This window comes from Lithobates pipiens, unplaced genomic scaffold, assembly GCF_037356315.1.
Source record: "Lithobates pipiens isolate NorthernLeopardFrog02 unplaced genomic scaffold, aLitPip1_a1.2 Scaffold_22, whole genome shotgun sequence".
Classification (NCBI taxonomy): Eukaryota; Metazoa; Chordata; class Amphibia; order Anura; family Ranidae; genus Lithobates; species Lithobates pipiens.
In genome coordinates this window covers 242,991,254-243,017,885 of record NW_027507784.1, presented here as the reverse complement: position 1 = coordinate 243,017,885, position 26,632 = coordinate 242,991,254, and the positions used below count along the sequence as shown (strand labels likewise).

Sequence of the window (26,632 nt, the reverse complement as noted above, 5' to 3'; positions counted from 1 at the left end):
GACCAACAGACACCACCTAGTCTGAGAAGTAGGGATACCTCTCCATTGGGAGGAGAGCTTGAAGCTAGACTGAGCTGTCTTGAAGGACCCTGTCTTGCAACTAATGTTTTTTCGTGATTTTGATCTAGAACCGGTGACCTGAGAGGGACAAAATTATCTATTCCTAACTTCAGGAATAAAGAGACTACCCTCCACAGGGCGGGCCTTCTTTTTTTGGAGGAGAACAGTACTTTTGCCCCCTGTGATCATTTTGATGTTCTTATCCAAAGAGGCACAAAGCAGGCATTCTCCTTTACAGAACAAATGCTCTAGGTGCTCTAATGCAGGAGTTCAGCTGACCAACATTTAAGCCAAAGAATCCTATGCACATGGATTGAGAGACGACTTATCCTGAAAATATAATGGAGTGTATCCACCAAGCCGCTCATGTAGCAGTTTAAGATCTCAGGTAAAAACTATAGTTGATACACGGAAGAATCCATTTGGTAGACTGCCATGGATGCAACCCAGGTTGTATGATGGGGCCTTAAAGAGGGCATCTAGCCTTTTATCTACTGGGTCCTTGAACACAAGGTTATCAGCTACAGTAAGCATCTTGTTAAGAGATGGCAAGGTCCACAACAGGGACTGCCCATTTATGCATGATGCTCTCCTCAATTAGGATATTGCTGAGCACGATGTATTGGAACAGCAAGTATCTTTTCAGTGTGAGGCCAGTCACCATATAGGCAGGACTCCAAGAATGCATGGACTGTAAAGGTTTTAGCAGGCTTCAGTAATTGTAGAGACTCCATGCTTACCTTTGGGTGAGTAAGCTCAGGGTGCTCGATCACTAAACAGGAGTGTACAGTGTCAAATGCATAGTAACAGTATATTTAAACTTGGATATAATTTCAGCTGAAGATGTCTCATCCTGACCCGATTCATCAGAACGTAAATTGGGATCATCCTTGTTTACCTTTTACTCAGACAGAGTGTCTGCAGCCAAGCTAAGATAAAGTCAGTAATTTAGACATGAGAGGGTTTTGGTTGTGACCCCTGTTATCTAAGGCCTCTGAAATGAGGCACATTTTGCCCATAAAAGAAGACAGTGTCAGAAAATTCCTCCCTAGATAAAGAGGAGTTAGAATGAGCAGCCAAAGGGCTAGAAGAGTGACCAGAGGAAGGCAGGGAATGAGACTGGGTGCAACTATCCAAAGAGAGGGTGATGGGGCTTTGTGGAGATAGACTACCACACCCCAAAGTCATGCGCTGAGTTTGAACTACTGAGGTTATTTCACCCTTTACACCTGCTCTTATGATCTGCCATGTATGGTGCAAAAGTGTCCCCAGAGAGGTACTTACGACCTCTGCTGCTGTGGAGAATGAATGATTAAGCCTTCTGTGCAAGGCATTATGCCCAGGTCAGCGTTTCAGGGATCTCTATGCTGTAATCTGGTGGAGGCCCTTTGATTTGCTGATGACCAAGAGAAAATGTATGCAGAGAAGGAAAATGGCACGCACATGCCAGCTGAGACATAGTTGGGCACAAAGTGTTACCAGTTTAGAAATACACAGGAGGTCTGGCACTAGAATTATTGCTCTTACTCTGACGTTCGCAACAATACCTCACAAGTGTAGTGCGATCCCCATTTACATATGTGTGCCGGACTTAAATGTCCGTTTGCATTTGTGCATAAGCACAGGGGCGCTTAAAAATTGTAATTTTTTTTTTGTTATTTATTTCATCCAAACCTTTTTTTTTAGATGGTCTTTTTAATTAATATTTAAACTTTTTTGCTATCAGAAGGGATGAACAACATGTGACAGCATGGGCCACGACAGGTCCTTTTAATTGAGAAATCTAGGGTCCACAGAAGTGATCGAGTAGCACTCAAGTCACTTCTGCTGAACAAGAAATTGCCAGCTGCAAATTTTTAATACTGGACCTGGATCATGAACATCCTACGGTCTTGAAGTGCTTAAAGTGTTGCAATCCACACTCCACTAATACCACTAATACTAGATTACAGGACTCAGCAAAGAGTCAAGAGGCATGAGCTGCAGTCACAGTGGCTATGGTACAGCTAAGAATCTTGAAAGGAGAATCATCTTAGAAAAAAAGAAAGAGGCAAGCTTTTTTCAGTAGAGAAGTCCATCACCCAAAACCACTACCAAAAAATTGGGGCTAGCTGGGAGTGGGAGGTGTTTTATAAGGGGGTGTCCTTGCGGCTCTTTTTGTCCAGTCATCTGCGAGTAGCTGCATACAGTATAAGACTTATGCCGCGTACACTCGACCGTTTTTTCCGACAGAATTCCGCTCAAGCGGTTTTGCCTACACACGATCACACCAAATTCCAACTGCCAAGAATGCGGTTACATACACCAAGTACGACGGGACTATAAAAGGGAAATTCAATAGCCAGTGTGCCACCCTTCTGCTAATCTCGTGTTTATCTTGTGTTAGTAGAAGTTTGGTGAGAGACGATTCATGCTTTTCAGCCTTGTGCTTTTCAGCCTCGTGCTTTTCAGATCGTTGCTGCTCTTCAGTTTACGCTTGTGGGTTTGTATCTGTTCTTCAGTGCGTGTAGTCAGTTCGCATTTGTTTGTCAGTGCGTGCTATTTATAGTAGTACCGTATTTGATCCCCATTGCGTTCTGGTCCGCTCGTTTCTGATTTTCAGCTCATTCTTTCAGGCCTTGCTGTTTTTCAGTGCTTTCTGTTTAGTTCGTTCTGACCAGCCGACCGTTTTGGAGCCATGTTGCAGGTATATGCTCGTCGTAGAGTTTGTGCTGTGCGGGGACCTGGTGTTGGGGTTCTTACTTTGACACAAGCCCAGTCCATGAACAGGGGGAGGAGTTGTTCATGGACCAAGAATTGCTTAGCCCAGCGTGACCAATTCTCGCACATGCCTTTGCTGCGTGAGATCCGTGAGAATAACCCTGATGATTTCAGGAATTATCTCAGGATGACGGACCCCATTTTTCACCGTCTGCTGACTTTGCTGCCCCCTTATATCAGCAGGCAGGATACCTGCATGAGGCAAGCCATCACTCCGGAGCAGAGGCTAGTTGCCACATTTAATGTTTGTTATTGTATTTTATTTCTTTCATAATTCCCTAATTACCATGATTGTAATATGCTGTGATGTTCCCTTTGTCCTCATGCATGCTGTAAGCTTTTAATGCTCCTTTTTTGCCCTTCATGCATATTTGCCTTCACTAACCTTCCCAGCATGCTATCCTGAGCCTATATACACCTATAGCCTAGTCACTTAACAATCTATTTAGTCAGCTCCATTGTGGTAATTTACCCAAAACACCCCCTAAAATGTATACAAATGTTATTTGTGTCCTTAAAATTAAATTCAGGCAGAGTGCCAGAGGCTTTTTTTGGGGGGGCTTAAAGTCATTTGGGACCCCCCCCCAACCACTAAGTCAGCTGATACCAGTCCTCTGCTGACTTTGCCATACCCATACACACTATACGACCTCTTTTGTGTTCATATTTATGGATGATTTCACCAGAGCATGTAGTGCAAGGGCCTGCCTGAATACTTTCAAATGGTAGCGTTTAAATTTTTGTTCTCCTGTTATCTTGATAGGTAATAGCTGAATCTAAAAATGTGCTTCCAATTTTTCTTATTTTTGTATTATGCCACTTCTTACCTGTCCAGTGGGCTGCCAATAGTGTAATTAAGGAGGGGCTGGCCAAACAACACACATTACTTTGTTACTCCATTACTTAGTGGGAAGGGTTACCTGTCCAAAACATACCCCGCCCCCCCCCAAAATATTTCCAAGGGGCCATCAGAGGGGGTGAGGAATCTGATAAGTGGGCTTTATATTTTTTGCCTTTAAATACTCCTTCCAAAAAATGTTTTACTGATGTTGGCCAAGAATGTTTGATTATTCTTGTTTGACTCCACAGTTTCCTTCAATGCCACAGGAATGGCAGACTGTGGCTTCCCAATTTGCCCAGCAGTGGGATTTTCCTAACTGCGGAGGGACAATCGATGGGAAGCATGTCCACATCGTCCCACCACCCCATTCGGGGTCATACTATTTCAACTATAAAGGGTTTCATAGTATTGTGTTGATGGCGGTGGTGTCGGCGACATACGAGTTTCTGTATGTGGATGTGGGGAGGAATGGCCGGATGTCGGATGGAGGAGTATTTGCCCGGACCGAGTTCTACCGACGTCTCGAGAGTGGTGTTTTGGGATTGCCACCTCCAGAGGACAACGTCGAAGGACTGCCATTTGTGTTTGTCACAGATGAGGCATTCGGTCTGGGTGACCACATGATGAGGCCATTCCCCCAGAGGGCCCTCACCCTGCAGAAGAGTTGTGGAGAACGCATTTGGGATCCTGGCCAGACGGTTCCGCCTGTTTCATACGGCCATAAATATGGTGGAATACAAACTGAACTATATTATTTTGAGCTGTTGCATCTTGCACAACTTTTTAAAAAGAAACAATGCTAATTATGTTGCAACAGTTGGGCCTGAGGCCGGACTTAGTAATGAAACACTGACGGCTCTGGAAGCGGGCCGTCTGGGCTTGCCCCCCCAAAGCGCCCGTTAAGGGTGGCAAAAATATTTAGAACATTGTACGGGTAGGGGGGCCATTGCCACCCAATTTAGAATAAATATTATTTTTTAATCAGATAAAATCTGCATTTTCATTTACTACTTGGGTTTATTTTTGCTGTCTCCTAGGTTCTCCTATTGCACTTGAGTGCCAAGTGTTTTTTCCATTATTAAATAACACCCATTGTCACTGTAAACACCAACTTAATACAAAAACTGGTACCAATCATTGAAAGAAGAAGCCACACATTGTTGAGTATAAAAAATGTTATGTACATGTGCGTTGTAAAACATATTTGTGGTAAAAATACCAATTTTAGGGTACATAAACAGGCATGTTTCAAAACATAACATACACAACTCTGGAACTTGCAAAGTTCAACATTTAAACACTGAAGGCAATATCAGACATTATAGTGTCCAAAATGTCTTGATATTGCCTTCATCAGATGGGGTGAAGTCACCCCTGTAAAAGCCAAATTTTGAAGATGCGCACAATTTGGGAGCCAAACTGGGGATTTCCCTCCTGATCCCATGCCTAATGTCAACTTGTGCTATCTCCCATCATTGGGGATCAATGTACGTGTTTTGGGGGTGCAACCACTTGCTCTCTCCTACTTGAGTTTCAAGGAAGGAGTTGCAGCCACAAAACGTGTACATTGATATCCCTTGATGGCAGATAGCACATGTTGACACACTGTGTGCATCTTCCAAATGTGGCTTTTAAAATGTTCAAAACATTTGTGGTATAAAAAATTTGTGAAACTTTTGGGGTATTTAGATTCTTCCTAGGACATCAATCATGTTCTACAGTTTTTGTTCAATCTAAATTGTTTTTTGCTTTATACAGTCTAAATCCCGACTACAACACATTATCTCTTGGATTAGCCTTTGGGCACTGTCACTGGTGAAATTAAGAGATTTTTCTTCCACAACCTGCACATCCCCTTAAAAATTAAATACACGCCATATATTATAAATATGTATGCATACCCTCACTACCCTGTTGTGGTGACAATCTCCACCACCTCTCCTTCCTCCACATCCTCTGGTTGTGACCTCTGTTGCCCTTCTTCAGGAGGTGGGGGGGAGGGGTCCCTGGTGTGCTCAGACGTCCCTAGTCTTTGCTCCCCTATGAGAATGAAAAAAAAAAAGGTATACTTAGCACACAAATATTTGAGGCCAGATATAGAAATATGAAACATTGTTGGGAAGTGGGGTACAATTGTCTGTTTGGGCAGAGTTCCAAGTTGAAGACATGATTAATTCCCTTTTTACCAAGCTGAAATTCTTACCTTTTTTTGGACATGTTTCACACATGTACACACCTGTCTGGGACACCATAAAAAATGTGCTCTGGTGTCCCACACTAGTGCTCCTGAGTCCAGATGTGTAAACAGCTGCTGAGTGTCCTCTCCTTACATTCCCCCGAATCAAGTTTGCAATCATTATAGTTTCGAAGACATCTAGACAACAATGTCCTAAACTTCTTGTAATATAAATTAGCATGACGAAATGTAGTTAAACTTGTATCAGCTAAAAACATCGTATTTAGTTGTCAAACAAACAATGTTTACTACAAACGATTACTGTGCCACCCACGAACATGAAAGTAGCCATTTTAAAATGTCCAACAGTAAAGAAAAACACATGGCTCAGCATGCAAGTAATAATAATAATAATAATAATAATAATAGGGACACACGACAACTACTTACTTTTTGGAAGCACTTTCTTGATCCTTCTGTATTGATCCTGCTCCCTCAATTTGAGGTCTGACCAGCGTTTCCTTGGATCGTCATACCCCAAAATTCCTGTGCAGACTCTTCACAACTTTAGTCATGATCTTGGCCTTTCTCATATTTGGGTTTAGGTATGGTCCATAATCACCATCATAGTCATTCCTCCTCAAGATGTCGACCATCTCCAACATCTCACCAAAGGACATATTGGAGGCCTAAATCTCCTCCTGGATCGTGACATTTCTGGCTCCAGGCTTTGCTCCTCCTCGTTACTGCCATTATGCACCTGCTGTGTCTATGCCATGTTCCTCTCCCACTGCGACGAAAGAAACGGGGTGGGGAATATTCCAGAAAGAGCATCAGGGGCAGGCGACACAGGTGGAGTTTCACGCATGAGCAGTGTATATAATGCTAACACGTGTGTGTCGTAACTACGTTCTGTAAGTAAAAGGAAGGAGGAACGGAAGCGACGAACGTTATAACCAAGGTAGGATTTTAACTTCGGACATGAGCGACCTATACTGAATCTAGATTGAGGCCTATATTGGGATAAGATTAGCCTGAGGTGAGTGTTTTTGTCTTTTGTTTGGTCTTGCAGAAATAATGTATCCATTTATAGATCAAGAATTCCTGGGCGAATTCCTGGATAAATACCAAGATATGAGAAATTTATGGAAGGTGAAAAACCCCTTATATCACAATAAAGCATGTAGGAAGGCATCGCTGGAGACACTGCTTGAATTAGTAAAGACTCGGGCCCCCAATGCAGACATGAGGTTTCTGGAAACTAAAATTGGTAGCTAGAAAAGCACATATAGGAAAGAGTATCTGAAGGTCCAGAAGTCCCTGAGGTCAGGGGCAGCAGCAGATGATGTGTATGTACCCAGTCTGTGGTACTACAGCAGGATGCATTTTCTGGATGACCAGATTGAAACCAAGGAATCATTTTCGACTCTTCCGGCCCCCCTCCCATCCAGCCTTCCATCCACCCTTCCCTCAACCCCAGCTGAGGCTTCCGAGGACTAACCTGGGCCTTCCATCCAATAAGAAATTGAGGAGCCCAGATGGAGCCAGGTATAGTATTTGGAAACATATTTTTTGTGGGAAAATGATTGTTGGTAACTAGATGTTATTTTTGATAACAAATTAATGATTTATCAAAAAGTGTTTGACATATCAATAGACAGTAGGGGCCAAAAAATAAACAATTATCTTTATTCTTGGGTTGCAGAGTAATTGACACATAACACATATTTGAACTAGAATTAGAACTAAACGCTGTTATACTTTTGCAGCTAATAACTGCACCATTGAAGATCTATTACACTAGCCATTTGAGGCCTTGAAAGTTCAGAGTCTCTGCAGGATCAGTCTGCTATTTGGCACCTGGGTCCCACGCTTGATTCCTGCTCAAATATTCCCTGGGTCTCTCGCACTTCTTCTTGTGGTTCTTAGCAAGAAGTGCTACTGGACACTTCCTCTGGGGATCATGCAGGAAAGCCATTTAAACCTGCTGAGTGCATTAGGGAGTTGCCTAAGCAAAGACTCCTCTGAGCATACTTTCCCAGGTTCCTGTTTTCATGACTTCTTTTCCAATGCAGATTCCAGTTAATGACCACTGGCTTTTTTTTTTTTTTTCAATGAATAATATATTCCACTTGCTAACCCTTTTTCCTGTTTCTTAACAATCTTTGTTATCTGCCTGCCCTGAACTTTTGCCTGTTTGACCACAAACTTGCCTGCTGGTTTTGTATCACTATTAATTTTATCCTGCTGTCAGCTGTTGTAATCCTGAGTGTAAAAAAAGGCTGCAACCTAGGAGCCATCGACTCCAAAGCCCATCATCTGTTGTGAGGCGTTCCATTGAATATAAGTGGTTAGACCCTGTGTTTCAGCCCTCTTTAAGGCCTAAAAGGGCCTGGTGGCAAGAGGGTCCGCCAACTCTTTGATAAGCACATAAGAAAATGTAATAGTTATAACAAAGGCATGCCTTAAATGTGACTGTTTTGGGTTACTGTAAATATTTGGGTTTAGTTCTACATTAAAAAAACACTTTTACTCCTATATAAAGTATCAGTAATCCCCCTAAGCTAAACTATATTAATCCCCTATCCAGGGGCGTATCATGAAAACAGTGGGCCCGTGTGCAAGATCAAAAGTGGACCCTAGACATTGAGCAGAACAAAAATGCAGCATGTGCAGCGGACATGGGTGCGGTTAAAATTGTGCTAAATAATGGGCGTGGCCTAAAGGGATGTGGTTAAATAGAGTCAGGGATAACTTACATGTGGAATATGATAATGTTAAATACGGGATGTACAGTGCGGATTGTATGCCCCAGCCCACTTTTTTACCCCCAGCACATCTATGTACTCCCTGCACATCTCTGCACCCCCACCCCATACCACTCCATATCCCTCCATACTCTCTGCACATCTCTGTACCTCCAAAACACCTCTATAACCCCTGAAAGTCTCCATACCCCATGTATGCATCTGCACTCCCCTGTACACAAGTGGCCATTAGTTCTCCCTGATCTTGGCGCCTTAACACATCTATAAACGCGGTGTGTTAGAGAGCACCCTGCCCCCCCCCCCCCCTCAGGGCCTGTGTGCAGTGAACACCTTGCACCCATGGATGATACGTCACTGCCCTAACCCCTAGGTCAAACACCACCGATTGCTCAGTGTTCTCAGCTCTGTGAGCAGGGTGCTGGTGACTGCCAGTATGTGTAATCTGGCAAAAAGTCAAAATACAAGAAGGCAAAGACTTGTCTGTCGCATAATAGGGTTGTGGAAATAGTATTTGCTCATTTTATGGTTACAATTGTAATTTAGATGAGATTGTTGTTACTTTTTATTTTTGAACAGTTAATTTCATTTTAATCAACAAACTAGTTTCAAGAAGGGCTTTTTTTTTTAATGATAGATTAGCCCAATTTTAATCCAAGACTCTTTTAGGGCTGGTTCACACTAAAATGTTTGCTTTCCAGAAGTATTTCTGCATCCGTGTTTTTGATGCGGTCTCGTGCATTTTCCTCCCTGTTTTTCTTCATCTTAATTCAGGACAGTGCATTCCAGTGCATTTTGATGCAGTTTGCCACATTCCAGATGTGTTCCATACAGAAAAAATGCAGCATGTTCTAATTTTGTTGTCTGTAATTTAATCTCAGGCTGCAGTCACACTTCAGTGTTTTGAATTGTGGGCAGATTTGCTAGGATTCCGCCTGCGGTTTGAAAGCGCCGATGTGTGAATAACAAATTGTGGGACTCATATTTGCGATGCCCTTCATTTGAATGACACCTAAAATTGTGCTGCGGTCTGCAATAGTGGCAACCCGCATCGCGTGAAGCATAGCACCCAAAAAAAGTTCAGGAGCTACTTTTGAGTGACATGCTTTGCGCAGTCCGGGTTGCCATGATTTACTGCACGACAATCGTGGCACGATTTTAGGTGTCATTCAAATGAATAGCATCTCAAATGTGAGTCCCACAACTTGCCATTCACACATCGGCGCTTTCAAATTACAGGCAGAATTGTGGCAAATCTGCCCCTATTCAAAACACTGAAGTATGAATGCAGCTTAACATAAGGTATAAACTGAGCACCATAACTTCGGAATAGATAATCCGCAATACAATATTATGCCTGAGAGTGGTGCTTCCAGCAAAAATAAGGCTCCCAGAAATGGAAGAGTGATTAATAATGGTGTGTGAACTATTTATAATGAAAATAGCGTCCTCTGCTTGGCGTGTGTCTATATCTATAGACTTCATTAGGAGTATGAACACCACATATTTACTACAAACATGACTGAACACCTCTCTCTCTCTTTTTTTTTTAATTAGAACGTTCATATACAATATTTAAATCTAGCAGATCTTAATGTTTGGTTTTACTTACTCAGTAAACCAGCTGAATGTCATTTGGGAAATAAAAGAAGCATCTGTCACAGGATTTGGATTCTAGGGGATACAAAGAAGCAATATAGAATAATAATCATAACAGTAATAATAATAATAAGACTATGAATCAAATGCAAGATAAATCTGCACTCTAGGCAAATATAAAAACACAATATAATGCAGTTTTGCGGTATTCCTTAAAGCGCTAGTGATCCGCGGCCTTTCACATTATGAAATACTTACCTTAGAATAAGTGTGCAAGCTGCACACTTATTGTGATCTTTGCATAATACCCACTCCTATAGAGAGTAACAACAGTAACATATTTCATTCCATTGCTATGCAGTTTTTTTTTTTTTTTTTTTTTTTTTTAAGGGTTCCACATACAGACCGTTCATTTCATTAGTTCAGTTCCTCTGTTTTTCATCAGTTCAGTTCATCCGTTTTTCATCAGTTTTTTTTTTACATCTGCTACCACTGCAAAAACAGATGAAAAACTGACCATTTGTCAGTTAACATCTGTTTTTTGTCCGATTCAGTGTTTTGATGGATGAAAAAAAGAGCTTTCATCCGTTCAAAAAAAACAGATGTTGACGGAATCAGATGAAAATAGATGATCATCCTGTCATCCATTTTTCCATAGGAATGCACTGCTGTCCATTTTTCATCTGTCAACAGATGGTTGAAAAACAATGTGTGAAAGGAGCCTTATGCCGCGTACACATGATCAAACTATCCGGCGGACTTGGTCCAGCGGACCAGAGTCCGCCGGACAATCCGCCCGTGTGTGGGCTCCGGGGGGCTTTTTCCCAAAACTCCGGTGGACTTAGAAAGTAGTTTTAAACTCAAAAATTCAGCCGTCTGTGTGCTAGTCTGCCGGACTTTTGAAATGAACGGACTTTCCCGCACATGGAGAAAAGTCTGTTCATTTTGAACACGGCTCCAGGTAGCCGGGACTAGCGAAGGAGGTCAATGTTGCCGCCCTTGGCGGCGAGATTAACACGTCACTGGCCCCGTCACCTGGAATGGACTTAAAGGGGAAGCCCTACGCCGAAAAAACGGCATGGGGATCCCCCCAAAGTCCATATCAGACCCTTATCCGAGCATGCAGCCCGGCCGGTCAGGAAAGGGGGTGGGGATGAGCGAGCGTCCCCCACTGCGGAGCCATACCAGGCCGCATGCCCTCAACATGGGGGGTGCCTTGGGGAAGGGGGGCCCCCCCTCCCCAAAGCACCTTGTCCCCATGTTGATGAGGACAAGGGCCTCTTCCTGACATCCCTGGCCGTTGGTTGTCGGGGTCTGCGGGCGGGGGGTTATCAGAATCACCTAGTGATGTCCCCGCCCCGTATGATGTGAACAGTCCCAGAGGATGCTGGGACTGTGACATCATAATGGGCGGGGACATCACCCGGTGACCCCGCCCATTGTCCCTATATAAGTCGCCGCGCAGCACGTCCCTGTCATCGCGGCCAAAGAGAGCGTCAAGTCAACATCTCAAGGAAGAAGAAGAAGAGAAGGCAGCGGCGACAGAAGACCGGACCACCACTAGTAAAAGAGCTGGAAGAAAGAGCGGAGGCCTGGCAAGAAGAACCGAAGAGGGGGACAAGACCCCCGAAGTCAGAAGAAGAGGCGGCAGCGACAGAAGACTGGGCCACCACTAGTAAAAGAGCTAAAGTAAGAAAGCGGAGGCCCGGAAAGAAGAACCGAAGAGGGAGACAAGACCCCCGAAGTCAGAAGAAGACTCCTGGGCGGTGACGAAGAAGAAAGCCGGGCTCCTCCACTAGTAAAAGAGCTAGCAGAAGATAGTGGAGGAGTCCGGGGAGAAGACCCCCCAAGATGGAAAAAGACCCCCGGAGCTGTGCAATAAATGATTTTGAAACCTTGTGTGGTGTTTTTTTTTCACATTTTTCTCACCAGGTAAATGGGTAGGGGTACATTGTACCCCATACTCATAGAGTGGGGGGCCGGTATCTGGGAGCTCCCTGATTCCGATAAGCCCCCCACCCACAGACCCCGACAACCAATGGCCAGGGTTGTCAGGAAGAGGTCCTTGTCCTCATCAACATGGGGACAAGGTGCTTTGGGGGCCCCCCCTTCCCAAAGCATCCCCCATGTTGAGGCCACACGGCCTGGTACGGCTGGGGGGGGGGCGCTCGCTCATCCACACCCCCTTTCCTGACCGGCCGGGCTGCGTGCTCAGAGAAGGGTCTGATATGGACTTGGGGGGGGGGGGCACCCGCGCCGTTTTTTCAGCATAGGGCTTCCCCTTTAGGTCCATACCAGGTGACGGGGCCAGCGACGTGTCAATGTTACATTGACATTGACTTCCTTCGCTAGTCTCGGCTACCTGGAGCCACGTTCAAAATGAATGGACTCTACTCCATGTGTGGGCAAGTCCTTCATTTTCAAACGTACGGCAGACTCCCGCCAAAAGTCTGGTGGAGGTCCGCTGGAAAAGTCCGGTTGTGTGTGGGCAGGTCCGCTCATTTGGAAAGTCCGGCGGACCTCCGCTTCAAAGTCCGGCAGTTTGTCTGCCAGGCTAAGTCCGCCGGACAGTCTGATCGTATGTACGCGGCATTAGAGTGTGCCTGGGAACAATTCTTCAGCCTTAAATTATATTTTCACTGTGGCAGTAAAATTGGAGAAAACCCCACTATATGTTTGTTCTGTTCCCATTCACACAGCAGGCTTGAAAGTAAAAAAGCACTTTTCTAGGTATTTTGTGCTGGCATTGGGCAAACTGCAAGCTGTTTTAAACAATTTGAAATTATATCTATACCCATATCTATATCCACTGACATACAGTGGTGTGAAAAAGTGTTTGCCCCCTTCCTCATTTCCTGTTCCTTTGCATGTTTGTCACACTTAAGTGTTTCGAAACATCAAACCAATTTAAACAATAGTCCAGGACAACACAAGTAAACACAAAATGCAATTTGTAAATGAAGGTGTTTATTATTAAAGGTGAAAAAAAATCCAAACCATCATGGCCCTGTGTGAAAAAGTGATTGCCCCCCTTGTTAAAACATACTATAACTGTGGTTGTCCACACCTGAGTTCAATTTCTCTAGCCACACCCAGGCCTGATTATTGCCACACCTGTTCACAATCAAGGCATCACTTAAATAGGAGCTGCTTGACACAGTAAGGTCCACCAGAAGATCCTTAAAAGCTACACATCATGCCGAGACCCAAAGAAATTCAAGAACAATTGAGAAAGAAAGTAATTGAGATCTATCAGTCTGGAAAGGGTTATAAAGCCATTTCCAAAGCTTTGGGAATCCAGCGAACCACAGTGAGAGCCATTATCCACAAATGGCGAAGACATGGAACAGTGGTGAACCTTCCCAGGAGTGGCCGGCCGCCCAAAATTACCCCAAGAGCGCAGCGACGACTCATCCAAGAGGTCACAAAAGACCCCACAACAACGTCCAAGGAACTGCAGGCCTCACTTGCCTCAGTTAATGTCAGCGTTCATGCCTCCACCATCAGGAAAAGACTGGGCAAAAATGGCCTGCATGGCAGAGTTCCAAGGAGAAAACCACTGCTGAGCAAAAAGAACATCAAAGCTTGTCTCAATTTCTCCACAACACATCTTGATGATCCCCAAGACTTTTGGGACAACATTCTGTGGACCGATGAGACAAAAGTGGAACTCTTTGGAAGGTGTGTGTCCAAGTATATCTGGCGTAGAAGGAACACTGCATTTCATAAAAAGAACATTATACCAACAGTAAAATATGGTGGTGGTAGTGTGATGGTCTGGCGCTGTTTTGCTGCTTCAGGACCTGGAAGACTTGCCGTGATAAAAGGAACTATGAATTCTGCTGTCTACCAAGAGATCCTGAAGGAGAATGTCCGACCATCTGTTCGTGTACTCAAGCTGAAACGAACTTGGGTTCTGCAGCAGGACAATGATCCTAAACACACCAGCAAGTCCACCACCGAATGGCTGAAGAAAAACAAAATGAAGACTTTGGAGTGGCCTAGCCAAAGTCCTGACCTGAATCCTATTGAGATGTTGTGGTATGACCTTAAAAAGGCCGTTCATGCTCGAAAACCCTCTAATGTAACTGAATTAGGACAATTCTGCAAAGATGAGTGGGCCAAAATTCCTCCAGGATGCTGTAAAAGCCTCATTGCACGTTATCGCAAATGCTTGGTTGCAGTTGTTGCTGCTAAGGGTGGCCCAACCAGTTATTAGGTTTAGGGGGCAATCACTTTTTCACACAGGGCCATGATGGTTTGGATTTTTTTTCACCTTTAATAATAAACACCTTCATTTACAAATTGCATTTTGTGTTTACTTGTGTTGTCCTTGACTATTGTTTAAATTGGTTTGATGTTCCGAAACACTTAAGTGTGACAAACATGCAAAGGAACAGGAAATGAGGAAGGGGGCAAACACTTTTTCACACCACTGTACAATGAATATTTCATCCTTCATTAAGACAGACCGTTTTCATATCTATTTTCCAACTCATATTGTGATCTGTCAGCACAGTAGACAGGGTTTAATATAAAAATCTAAAAGTAGGCGTTGTTCCAATTTGAAAGTGGAAATACAGTTTTATACTGGCCATACACTATACAAAGAATTGGCCGAAATTAGGCCATTTAGACAGTTCATTTGTTTTTCAGGCCAGTTAATGGGCACAAATCGGTAATCGGCCAGGAGGTTTTCGAGCCAAAAAAACCAAGGCCAAGTTTGCACATTCTTTGCCTAACGAATGATAAATTGAAAGTTTAATGTGTGTCCCATCCAAATTGTTTGCACTAGGTACAGTTGTACTCAAAAGTTTGCATTCCCTGTCAGAAATTGTGAAATGTTGGCATTAATATTGAAAATATGACTGATCATGACAAAAAAAACTTTTACTTAAGGATAGCAATCACATGAAGCCATTTATTATCACATCGTTTTTTTGGATCCTTTTTAAATCATAATAACAGAAATCACCCAAATGGCCATGATAAAAAAGTTTACATACCCTGCAATGTTTTACCTTGGTACAGACACAGAAGGTGGCACAAACAAATTAGTGTCTGTGTATAAATAGTAAATGAGATTGTTAGCTCTCACATGGATGCACTAAACAGGCTAGACACTTAGCCATGAGGAGGTAAAAAAGAACAGTCAAAAGACCTGTGTAACAAGGTAATGAAACTTTACAAAGATGGAAAAGGATAGAAAAAGATATCCAAAGCCTTGAATATGCCAGGCAGGACTGTTCAATCACTTAATAAGAAGTGGAAAATGTGAGGATCTCTTGATACCAAGCCAAGGTCAGGTAGATCAAGAAAGATTTCAGACACAACTGCCACAGGAACTGTTTGGGATACAACAAAAAACCCACAGGTAACCTCAGGAGAAGTACAGGCTGCTCTGTAAAAAAGATGGTGTGGTTGTTTTTAAGGAGCACAACACGATGATACTTGAACAAAATAGAGCTACATGGTCAAGTTGCCACAAAGAATCAGCTGGACATGCCTCGTTGGCTTTTTTGTGGCACTGGCGCAGTAAAGGCTTCCTTCTAGAAGCTCAACCACGCAGCTCTTTTTTGTTCAAGTATCATTGAATTGTGCTCCTTAAAAACAACCACATCGTCTTTTTGGAGAGCAGCCGGTATTTCTCCTGCGGTTAACTGTGGGTTTTTCTTTGTACCCTGAGCAGTTCTTGTGCCAGTTGTGACTACAATCTTTCTTGGTCTACCTGACCTTGGCTTGGTACCAAAAGAGCCCCTAATTTGCCACTTCTTAATAAGTGATTAAACACTACTGACTGGAATATTCAAGGCTTTGGATATCCTTTTACATATTTGTAAAGTTTCATTACCTTGTTACGCAGGTCTTTTGACTGTTCTTTTCTACCTCCTCATGGCTCAGTGTCTAGCCTGCTTAGTGCATCCATGTGAGAGCTAAAAAATTAATTTATTACATTTACATTTACTATACACAGACACAAATTGTGATTTAAAAAGCCACAAATGTGGGAAATTAACCTTTAATTGCAATTTTAACCTGGGTAATTTCTGTTATCATTATGACTTAAAAAAAGGATCCAAAATATTATGTTATAATAAATGGTTTCATGTGATTGCTATCTTAAATAGGAGACAATTTTTTGGCATGATCAGTCATATTTTCAAAATGTTGGGCTCTTCCTCTCCGTTCAGATGCCACCTCTCCTCCTGAGCGGAAGAGCCCAAAATTTCTGGAGGATTGCCCTGCGGAATGAGGATTATCGTATGATGGGTAGACTGATCTGACACCGCCATTTTATGGAAAGTTTGTAGCTGGCTTTGTCTGGGTGAAACAGAGGACCAGAGTGTGTGATCCCTTTCCAGCTGGTCAGATTGGAGTTCTGGACGGATGCCGTTTTGGCAATGATCGCAGAGACTTAGCATACACACAGAGGCTATTATTTATTGGGAATCTGGTGAGTGCAATTCCTATAGGGAGTGGAATCGCTTGGTGCATTGATGGCCGAATGTCCAAACAGCTGATATGGTTTACATGAACTGTCACACTGATTTCCTGAACTTTATCCCACTTGGATGCACAGATTACTACTATTTTAGTATAATTTAAATACTCTAGTGCTGCTGAAGCCTGAATGACTAATCATTCGAAAAAAAAAGTTTGCTTTAAACAGTTAAAAGCTACTTAAAAATGCACAGTCTGCCTTTAGAAAGGCTAGAGTTTTCAATCTGATATTTAGCTTGGTCAGCGGGATGCCCTGCAATCTACTATTGTACTCATCTTCTGAAATGTCCTAAATCTGAACCTCTGAAATTGCAGACCATCTTATTTATGGGTAAGATGTCACTCTGTCTCTGAGCCCACTAAAGACTAACCCACCCTGGAATATGTAGGCAGGTAGTATAACATCTTGCGACAGCAAGGTTTTGTTGATCCATGGAGTATCCTGTTGATGTGACCTGATTTCCTTAGAGGTTCAGGAAGAAATTTTTCCCTATTAGAAAAAATGGAAAATAATTGTATTTTGCCTTCCTCTGGATCTTTTGTTTCACCAAAAATAAGCCCGGAACTTATATTAATTTTGTCAGTAAAAGACACAGTAGGGCTTATTTTTGTGATAGGTCTTACCATGCAATGTGCTGTCTTCTCTCCCCCTCTCTCTCCCTGCCTGACAGGAATCCCCAGTGTGAACTGAGTTAAAATGCTTGTAAAATCCTATAATCCACTCTATTAAAGTGGATTTTCCTTTAATGGGTCCTATTTCCTCCAGATACAGGGTGTGGCTATGGGGACATGTTGTGCTCCCTCATATGCCAACCTGTATCTGGGGGAATGGGAGAAGTCCTTCCTCTCATTGAATGAGGTGCCCTATGATCAGATATTCTTTTGGTACCGCTATATTGATGACATTGTTTTCGCCTGGAACGGTACTCAAGATGCTCTGATTCGTTGTATGAAACTTATGGAGGATAACACCTTCAACCTTAAGTTCACTGTGACATATGATTATCTGAAGGTGAACTTTTTGGATGTGACCATCTCAAGGGACTCTCGAGGTCAACTTACAAGTTCTCTACATAGAAAAGAGAACACGAGTAACACAATTCTCTATGCGACCAGTTCACACCCTGCCCCCCTCATGAAATCAATCCCATACTCCCAATATTTACGGATTAGACGAAACTGCACGGAGGAATCCACATTTAGGATCGAATCCAAAAAACTACAGGAACGCTTACTACAGCGTGGTTATTCCCACACATGTTTGAAGAAAGCATTCAGAAGAGCTTGCACACAAGAGAGAATACCTATTAAGGGGCAATTTTGACAGAAGTAAGAAGGAGATTAGGGGAAAATTGGAACCAACTAAGTTGGTTATGACGTATACTTTACAACACATGGCCATACAAAAAATAATGAAGAGACATTGGCACATTTTGTCCATTGACCCCACGATTAGGCAATTTATCCCAAAAACTCCATCAATTACTTATAGGCACTCAAAATCTTTGAGAGATCGCCTAGTGAAGAGTGAATACACTGGGGAGTTCAGGGATGATCCGTGCAAGCATTATGGTACTTTTAAATGCGGGGGCTGTCCCCAATGCCAATTCATCAATATAGAGCAGAAAGTCATATTGCCCAATGGAAAGATTCTTAGGCCTTCACACTTTGCAAACTGCCGGACCTATGGGGTAGTTTATCTCTTAACCTGTGACTGCAGATCTTTCTATGTGGGTAAAACCAAACAGCCACTCTGTAAGAGAATTGGCAGACATATACTAAGTGTACGCACATGCAATCCGGACCTAACACTGGGCCGACATGCTTGTGATGTACAACCCCAGAGGAGGTGATTGGGACAAAACTCTACTACAAAGAGAAACAAGATGGATAATGGACCTGTGCGCTACTAGCCCACCAGGTCTCAATGAATGTGTCAGCTTTAGACCGTTTCTGGAGGGGTTTTCCTCGGGCATGTGGGATGGCCTGGAGGGTGATTCAATATGCCAATCATATTTTTGATTGTTCGAATATCACTGTTACCAATATATGATATCCTGTGGGGTGGGCATGGCAATTGATGTGGTTGAGGGGACAGTTTTTTTGTTTTTTTCCTTATGGCTAATCGCGGCCCCTTTTTTCTTCTATGACTCTGGTATCATAGCGTCATTTCCATGTACAATGATTACGCCGGTGCGTTCTAGCACTAGCCACCGTTGCGTTCCAGCATTGGCCATGTTTGTATACGCTATTACGTAATTTCCGCTGGTCGCACGAGGAAAACCTTGTTCGTCCATACGGAGTGACGTAATATCCGTAGGGGAACGCCGCGCTGCAATACATGCTGTGAGCGCGTGGAGCACTGGCGCAGCCTGCGTAATGCACGCTGCGCTTCAGGGTGGTCCGTGGCCGTGTTTGGCTCTAAGCTCGTATACAATCTGAGTGGCCGAAATTGTGTAGGCATGGAAACATGCGGATCACAACATGGTGGGCGGCCGCTCTATTTAAATAATACACACCCTCCTTCACACATGATTAGGATCAACCAATCAATTGGCAATTAATTTATATTTAAAGCGCACCAGCTGATATGGGGTGTGTGGATGACACTCCACTGCCCTATAGAGGAATGTCTTGCTGCTTGTAAGTACTTCTATTTCACAGTCTGGTTGTACAAAGGATGCTTTATGAAACTGGGGACAAAACGAACTATTGAATTTGTTTTATAGGAAATAGGTGGTTGGACTTTACTTTCCAGTACCTTGTCTGTGTTCATTTCTCGGGGATGGGACAAGGCAACTCTGGGTGCAAGTCACACACGTGCTAATTCAGCCTTATACGCATATATAAGCGGGCTTGAAACACCCGGGCAGCTATAAAATTTTTTCCGCTTCAAGGATTAAATAAAAAACCTCCCCTCCCCGCTGGGTAATTAGTAAGTATGGGACCATATGCTTTTCTTATTATTTTCTATACACACACTTGGTATCAATGGCACTGTAGGTTGATGGATACATCTCTATATGCCACATTATACTTTAGCTATGGTTCTCAATAGAAATGTCACTGGTGGTTTCTCCATGTGGTGAGGTGAGGTGGTACTACATTCACGGTAGCTACTGTATCTCTTCATACTCTCTTTGTTTCCACCCTTTCGGACTACAGTGATACCTACTCACATCCAAGCACCAGTTTATATTTTCCCTATTCTATATAGGATTACACGTCTACAAAAAGGTTTGGAATTAGGTATAAAAATAACCTAGAACCCTATATATCATTCGTCCACCATTTTAGGTAAAACGCATCTGGAAGGAACATGCAGGATACCATGCATCTGTATGACACTTTACTTCTATTTAAACCAGCCTACAGACATATCCATATTCTAAAGCGATATGTACGATGATCTTCAAATATACACCTCATTAGGTAATGATTTCAGATGGGCCGCCCGTTTAGCCATTTGGGTGTTGTTGTTTTTTTCTGCCTGGTATATGAATTTTATGTGTTTTTAAATAGTTTTTTTTACCTTGTAGATCATTGTAGTAATATATCATTGAGTATTTTCACCCTTGATGAAAGTTCTGAGATACCAGCAACTGGAAACGCGTCGGGTGTGGGTGATATAGGTAGAGTATCTTAATTATTCACAAAATGTTTGTTTTGTTTATGTGATTGTCCATTTGTTAATACACCACGGAGACATGTTTTAGTCTAGTTGCCCCTCTGGTGATACTATGTAATTTTTGTAACTATTAATAAAATTTTGTATATTTTTGTGAACTTCTGTCCGGTGTTGATGGTCATTTAAAATCCCACCCATTTAGGGGGAATTTTTCTTTGTAAAATATTAATTTTGTCAGTAAAAGACACAGTAGGGCTTATTTTCGTGATAGGTCTTACCATGCAACGTGCTGCCTTCTCTCCCCCTCTCTCTCCCTGCCTGACAGGAATCCCCAGTGTGAACCGAGTTAAAATGCTTGTAAAATCCTATAATCCACTCTATTAAAGTAGTATACAATGTATAATGTGTGTGTTTCTGTAATATAATTGTGCCAAATACCTTCATTATAGCGCCGCTCTGCGCTTCTGTGACTTGCTGGAGCTCTCTTCCCCACAATTATATTACAGAAACACACACCTTGTACATTATATTCTACTGTAATAGAGTAGATTATAGGATTTTACAAGTATTTTAAACTATGGCTTATTTTTGGGGTAGGGCTTATATTCCAGCCCTGCTGGAAAATAATGCTAGGTCTTATTTTCGGGATACGTCTTATTTTCGGGGGAAGCGTGGTACTATGAGTTAAGGGTTTGATGGATGCAGGTTTGTAGTAATTAACCTTTTCTCTACTGGTAGGCGTGATTAGTATTTGTGTTTTTTCAACTTGATTAACTTCATAACTATGTAACAGCTATATATCCTACCCAGAAGTAAACTGAACATTCCTCTTCTGAATATATCTGTATGCAATTATGAGTTGAATGGGCTTTCTAAAATGTTTTCTGCTAAATATTAACAGTTCATGGATTGACTGCACACATATGCATGTTTTCTCTTTTATTTTACTAAGCTAACACACAATTTAGTAATTCAAATGACATCAATGAAGTAATTATGAGTTTTAGTCTTGAGGAAATCTTAAGCCCCAAACACACGATCAGAAATTCTGCCAGCAAAAGTCAGGTGTGAGTTTTTGGTCAGAAAATCCGAACATGTGAATGCTCCATCGGACTTTTGCTGGCAGAATTTCAGCCAGCAAAAGATTGAGAGCAGGTTCTCTATTTTTCGGTCGGAAAAAGTTCCGATCAGAAATTCTGATCGTCTGTAGCAATTCCGACACGCAAAATTCCTACGCATGCTCGGAAACAATTCAGCGCATATTCGGAAGCATTGAACTTAATTTTCTCGGCTCGTCGTAGTGTTGTACGTCACTGCATTCTTGAGAGTCGAAAGTTCCGAGAACTTTTGTGTGACCGTGTGTATGCAAGCCAAGCTTGAGCGGAATTCCGTAGGAAAAATTATCCAAGCTTTTTCTGACAGAAAATCCGCTCGTGTGTACGGGGCAACAGACTGTGCCATTGCTGCCCATTCTGAAAATGCTAACTGCCTAGCAAGTTACTACATGATAGAGATGGGCATGAGCCCCTAAATATGGAGATGGTCAACTTTATTTTTTTGTGGCAGGGCTACCATAGAAAGCACCCACCTTGGAGGATGAACAGCAGAAACAATCAACGGTACAATCAGTAGAGACTAAGGAAATGAAAAGTAACTATAGTAGGCCAAAAAAAAAAGAGATCAACATTAGGAAGAAATAAAGTAGGGGTAGGAGGGCGGGGGAGAGTACAAGAAAAGAAGAAGAGGGAGGAAGAGGGGATCAAATGTGTAAAATTTTTAAATTAAGTAATATGAATTTAAGGATAGTGATGGACGAACTTCCGACGGGACGTTTCGCGAACGCGAAACGCGAACGGACACAAACGTTCGCGAAAACGACCGTTCGCCGCGGGCTCCATTGACTTCAATGGGAGGCGAATTTCGCAAACCTTTAGGTCGAATTTGCGGCCACGGGGTAATTATTAGGGGGTAGCACGTAGTCCCACCACCTGGACAATAGCATAATACATGTATGAGGTGAATTTGGGATCGATAACTACAAGCATTTTTTTTTTATTTGGGAAATTGTTCTGACAATTCAGGACTATGGAGCTAATGAAGGCAATGGAGGAGAGGGAAGGTCAGGGACCAGGGTAGGCAAACAAGAGGGTGCAGGAGATACAGAGCACTGACAGCAGCACCGTAATACAGAGCACTGACATCAGCACCGTGACATACAGCGCTGACAGCAGCTCCGTGACATACAGCGCTGACAGCAGCTCCGTGACATACAGCGCTGACAGCAGCTCCGTGACATACAGCGCTGACAGCAGCTCCGTGACATACAGCGCTGACAGCAGCACCGTGACATACAGCGCTGACAGCAGCTCCGTGACATACAGCGCTGACAGCAGCTCCGTGACATACAGCGCTGACAGCAGCTCCGTGACATACAGCACTGACAGCAGCTCCGTGACATACAGCGCTGACAGCAGCTCCGTGACATACAGCGCTGACAGCAGCACCGTGACATACAGCGCTGACAGCAGCTCCGTGACATACAGCGCTGACAGCAGCTCCGTGACATACAGCGCTGACAGCAGCTCCGTGACATACAGCACTGACAGCAGCTCCGTGACATACAGCGCTGACAGCAGCTCCGTGACATACAGCGCTGACAGCAGCACCGTGACATACAGCGCTGACAGCAGCTCCGTGACATACAGCGCTGACAGCAGCTCCGTGACATACAGCGCTGACAGCAGCTCCGTGACATACAGCGCTGACAGCAGCTCCGTGACATACAGCGCTGACAGCAGCTCCGTGACATACAGCGCTGACAGCAGCTCCGTGACATACAGCGCTGACAGCAGCTCCGTGACATACAGCGCTGACAGCAGCTCCGTGACATACAGCGCTGACAGCAGCACCGTAAGCAGCCCCAGGAGGAAGTCAGCACAGCACAGGGATGGTGTGATCCCCTCATAATAAGAACCCCCAGGAGGAAGTCAGCACAGCACAGGGATGGTGGGAGCCCCTCATAATAAGAACCCCCAGGAGGAAGTCAGCACAGCACAGGGATGGTGGGAGCCCCTCATAATAAGAACACCCAGGAGGAAGTCAGCACAGCACAGGGATGGTGGGAACCCCTCATAATAAGCAGCCCCAGTAGAAATATGACACCGCTCAACCTCTTCAAAGAGGAGGGTAGGGGCATATAGTACGGTGTGCTTTTTTGGGTCAGGGAAGTGAGCCAAATGAATTAAGAAGGTCTGTGTGCTTGATTCCAAAAATTGTTTATAGACATATACATGGTCTACTGATCACATGTGTTGAATTCCTCCGAGATCCATGCCTCATTCATTTTTAGAAATGTGAGGTAGTTAACACTGTCGTGAGCTAGGCGAGTACGCTTATCGGTCACAATCCCCCCTGCTGCGCTGAACGTCCTTTCGGACAGGACACTGGATGAGGGGCAAGCCAACAGTTCGATTGCAAATTGGGCAAGCTCTGGCCAGAGGTCAAGCCTGCCCACCCAGTAGTCTAGGGGTTCATCACTCCTCAGAGCGTCCACATCGGCCGTTAACCCAATGTAGTCGGACACCTGACGGTCTAGGCGTTCCCTGATGCTGGATCCGGATGACACCTGTCGATGGGTCGGCTGAAAGAATGACCTCATATCCGAAGTCACCAACACATCTTCAAACCGGCCTCTTCTTGCAGGCGCTGTTGGATTGGTACCCGCAAATCCTTCTCTGGGAGTGGGAATTGCTCCTCTGCCAGCGCACGCAAAAGCAGAATGCAGCATTTCTCGAAGCAAGGCCTGGAAGTGCTGCATTCTGACAGCCCTCTGCGACGGCGGTAACATTTCCGCCATTTTGTGTTTGTACCGGGGATCTAAGTACGTTGCCACCCAGTACTGGTCCTTGACCCTCATGCTTTTTATACGGGGGTCCCTATTAAAACACTGGAGCATGAAGGCCCCCATTTGCACTCAAGCGGAAGGTATGTGGTGGTGGTGGTGTTGTTGGTGGTAGTGTCTTTGGGGGTGCACATAGCAGAGAGTGAAGAAGAGGGTGCAGATCGAGAGGATGAGGAGGGTGCAGAAGAATAAGGCTGAGTGAGCCACTCAACCAAGTCTGGTGCGTCCTTTAAAGTAATTGAACGCACCTTCTGCAACTTCCCACTTTGGCTCAAGGCTGTTGCTCCTGCCCTACCCCTACCACCCCTGCGGAAGGGCCTGCCTCTTCCTCTGCCTGTCATTTTTTAAATCACCCTGTGACAAAACTCTTAGTCCCTATACCGCTGAAGGACTGCTGCAGTATAGGGCAGCGGTCAGCAGTAGTGCACGTCAACCCTATGTATTGTGGACCGATAGCGGTCCTTACAGAACAGCAGACTGTACTGCACTCAGGCCTATGTACCGTAGCACCCTATACCAAGTTACCAGTCCTTATAAAAACTTTTGTGGACCAAGCAGGTTGTGTGTTAGTGATTAGCAGACTGTACGTCAGTCCCTATACCAATGAAGGACTGCTGCAGTATAGGGCAGCGGTCAGCAGTAGTGCACGGCAACCCTATGTATTGTGGACCGATAGCGGTCCTTACAGAACAGCAGACTGTACTGCACTCAGGCCTATGTACCGTAGCACCCTATACCAAGTTACCAGTCCTTATAAGAACTTTTGTGGACCAAGCAGGTTGTGTGTTAGTGATTAGCAGACTGTACGTCAGTCCCTATACCAATGAAGGACTGCTGCAGTATAGGGCAGCGGTCAGCAGTAGTGCACGGCAACCCTATGTATTGTGGACCGATAGCGGTCCTTACAGAACAGCAGACTGTACTGCACTCAGGCCTATGTACCGTAGCACCCTATACCAAGTTACCAGTCCTTATAAAAACTTTTGTGGACCAAGCAGGTTGTGTGTTAGTGATTAGCAGACTGTACGTCAGTCCCTATACCAATGAAGGACTGCTGCAGTATAGGGCAGCGGTCAGCAGTAGTGCACGGCAACCCTATGTATTGTGGACCGATAGCGGTCCTTACAGAACAGCAGACTGTACTGCACTCAGGCCTATGTACCGTAGCACCCTATACCAAGTTACCAGTCCTTATAAGAACTTTTGTGGACCAAGCAGGTTGTGTGTTAGTGATTAGCAGACTGTACGTCAGTCCCTATACCAATGAAGGACTGCTGCAGTATAGGGCAGCGGTCAGCAGTAGTGCACGGCAACCCTATGTATTGTGGACCGATAGCGGTCCTTACAGAACAGCAGACTGTACTGCACTCAGGCCTATGTACCGTAGCACCCTATACCAAGTTACCAGTCCTTATAAGAACTTTTGTGGACCAAGCAGGTTGTGTGTTAGTGTTTAGCAGACTGTGCGTCAGTCCCTATACCGCTGAAGGACTGCTGCAGTATAGGGCAGCGGTCAGCAGTAGTGCACGGCAACCCTATGTATTGTGGACCGATAGCGGTCCTTACAGAACAGCAGACTGTAACGCACTCAGGCCTATGTACCGTAGCACCCTATACCAAGTTACCAGTCCTTATAAGAACTTTTGTGGACCAAGCAGGTTGTGTGTTAGTGATTAGCAGACTGTACGTCAGTCCCTATACCAATGAAGGACTGCTGCAGTATAGGGCAGCGGTCAGCAGTAGTGCACGGCAACCCTATGTATTGTGGACCGATAGCGGTCCTTACAGAACAGCAGACTGTAACGCACTCAGGCCTATGTACCGTAGCACCCTATACCAAGTTACCAGTCCTTATAAGAACTTTTGTGGACCAAGCAGGTTGTGTGTTAGTGATTAGCAGACTGTACGTCAGTCCCTATACCAATGAAGGACTGCTGCAGTATAGGGCAGCGGTCAGCAGTAGTGCACGGCAACCCTATGTATTGTGGACCGATAGCGGTCCTTACAGAACAGCAGACTGTACTGCACTCAGGCCTATGTACCGTAGCACCCTATACCAAGTTACCAGTCCTTATAAAAACTTTTGTGGACCAAGCAGGTTGTGTGTTAGTGTTTAGCAGACTGTGCGTCAGTCCCTATACCGCTGAAGGACTGCTGCAGTATAGGGCAGCGGTCAGCAGTAGTGCACGGCAACCCTATGTATTGTGGACCGATAGCGGTCCTTACAGAACAGCAGACTGTAACGCACTCAGGCCTATGTACCGTAGCACCCTATACCAAGTTACCAGTCCTTATAAGAACTTTTGTGGACCAAGCAGGTTGTGTGTTAGTGATTAGCAGACTGTACGTCAGTCCCTATACCAATGAAGGACTGCTGCAGTATAGGGCAGCGGTCAGCAGT

At 44.2% G+C, this 26,632-nt stretch overlaps 1 protein-coding gene across 1 annotated transcript in view; it reads right to left on the bottom strand.

Annotated features, from left to right (window-relative positions):
• LOC143924555 (multidrug resistance-associated protein 1-like) overlaps positions 1 to 26,632 on the bottom strand; it is a 435,651-nt gene that overhangs the window by 333,493 nt on the left and 75,526 nt on the right. Inside the window, exon 7 of the mRNA XM_077448932.1 lies at positions 10,215 to 10,276. Within this exon, the coding sequence (XP_077305058.1) occupies positions 10,215 to 10,276 (62 nt within the window). The remainder of the gene's footprint in view (positions 1 to 10,214; positions 10,277 to 26,632) is intronic.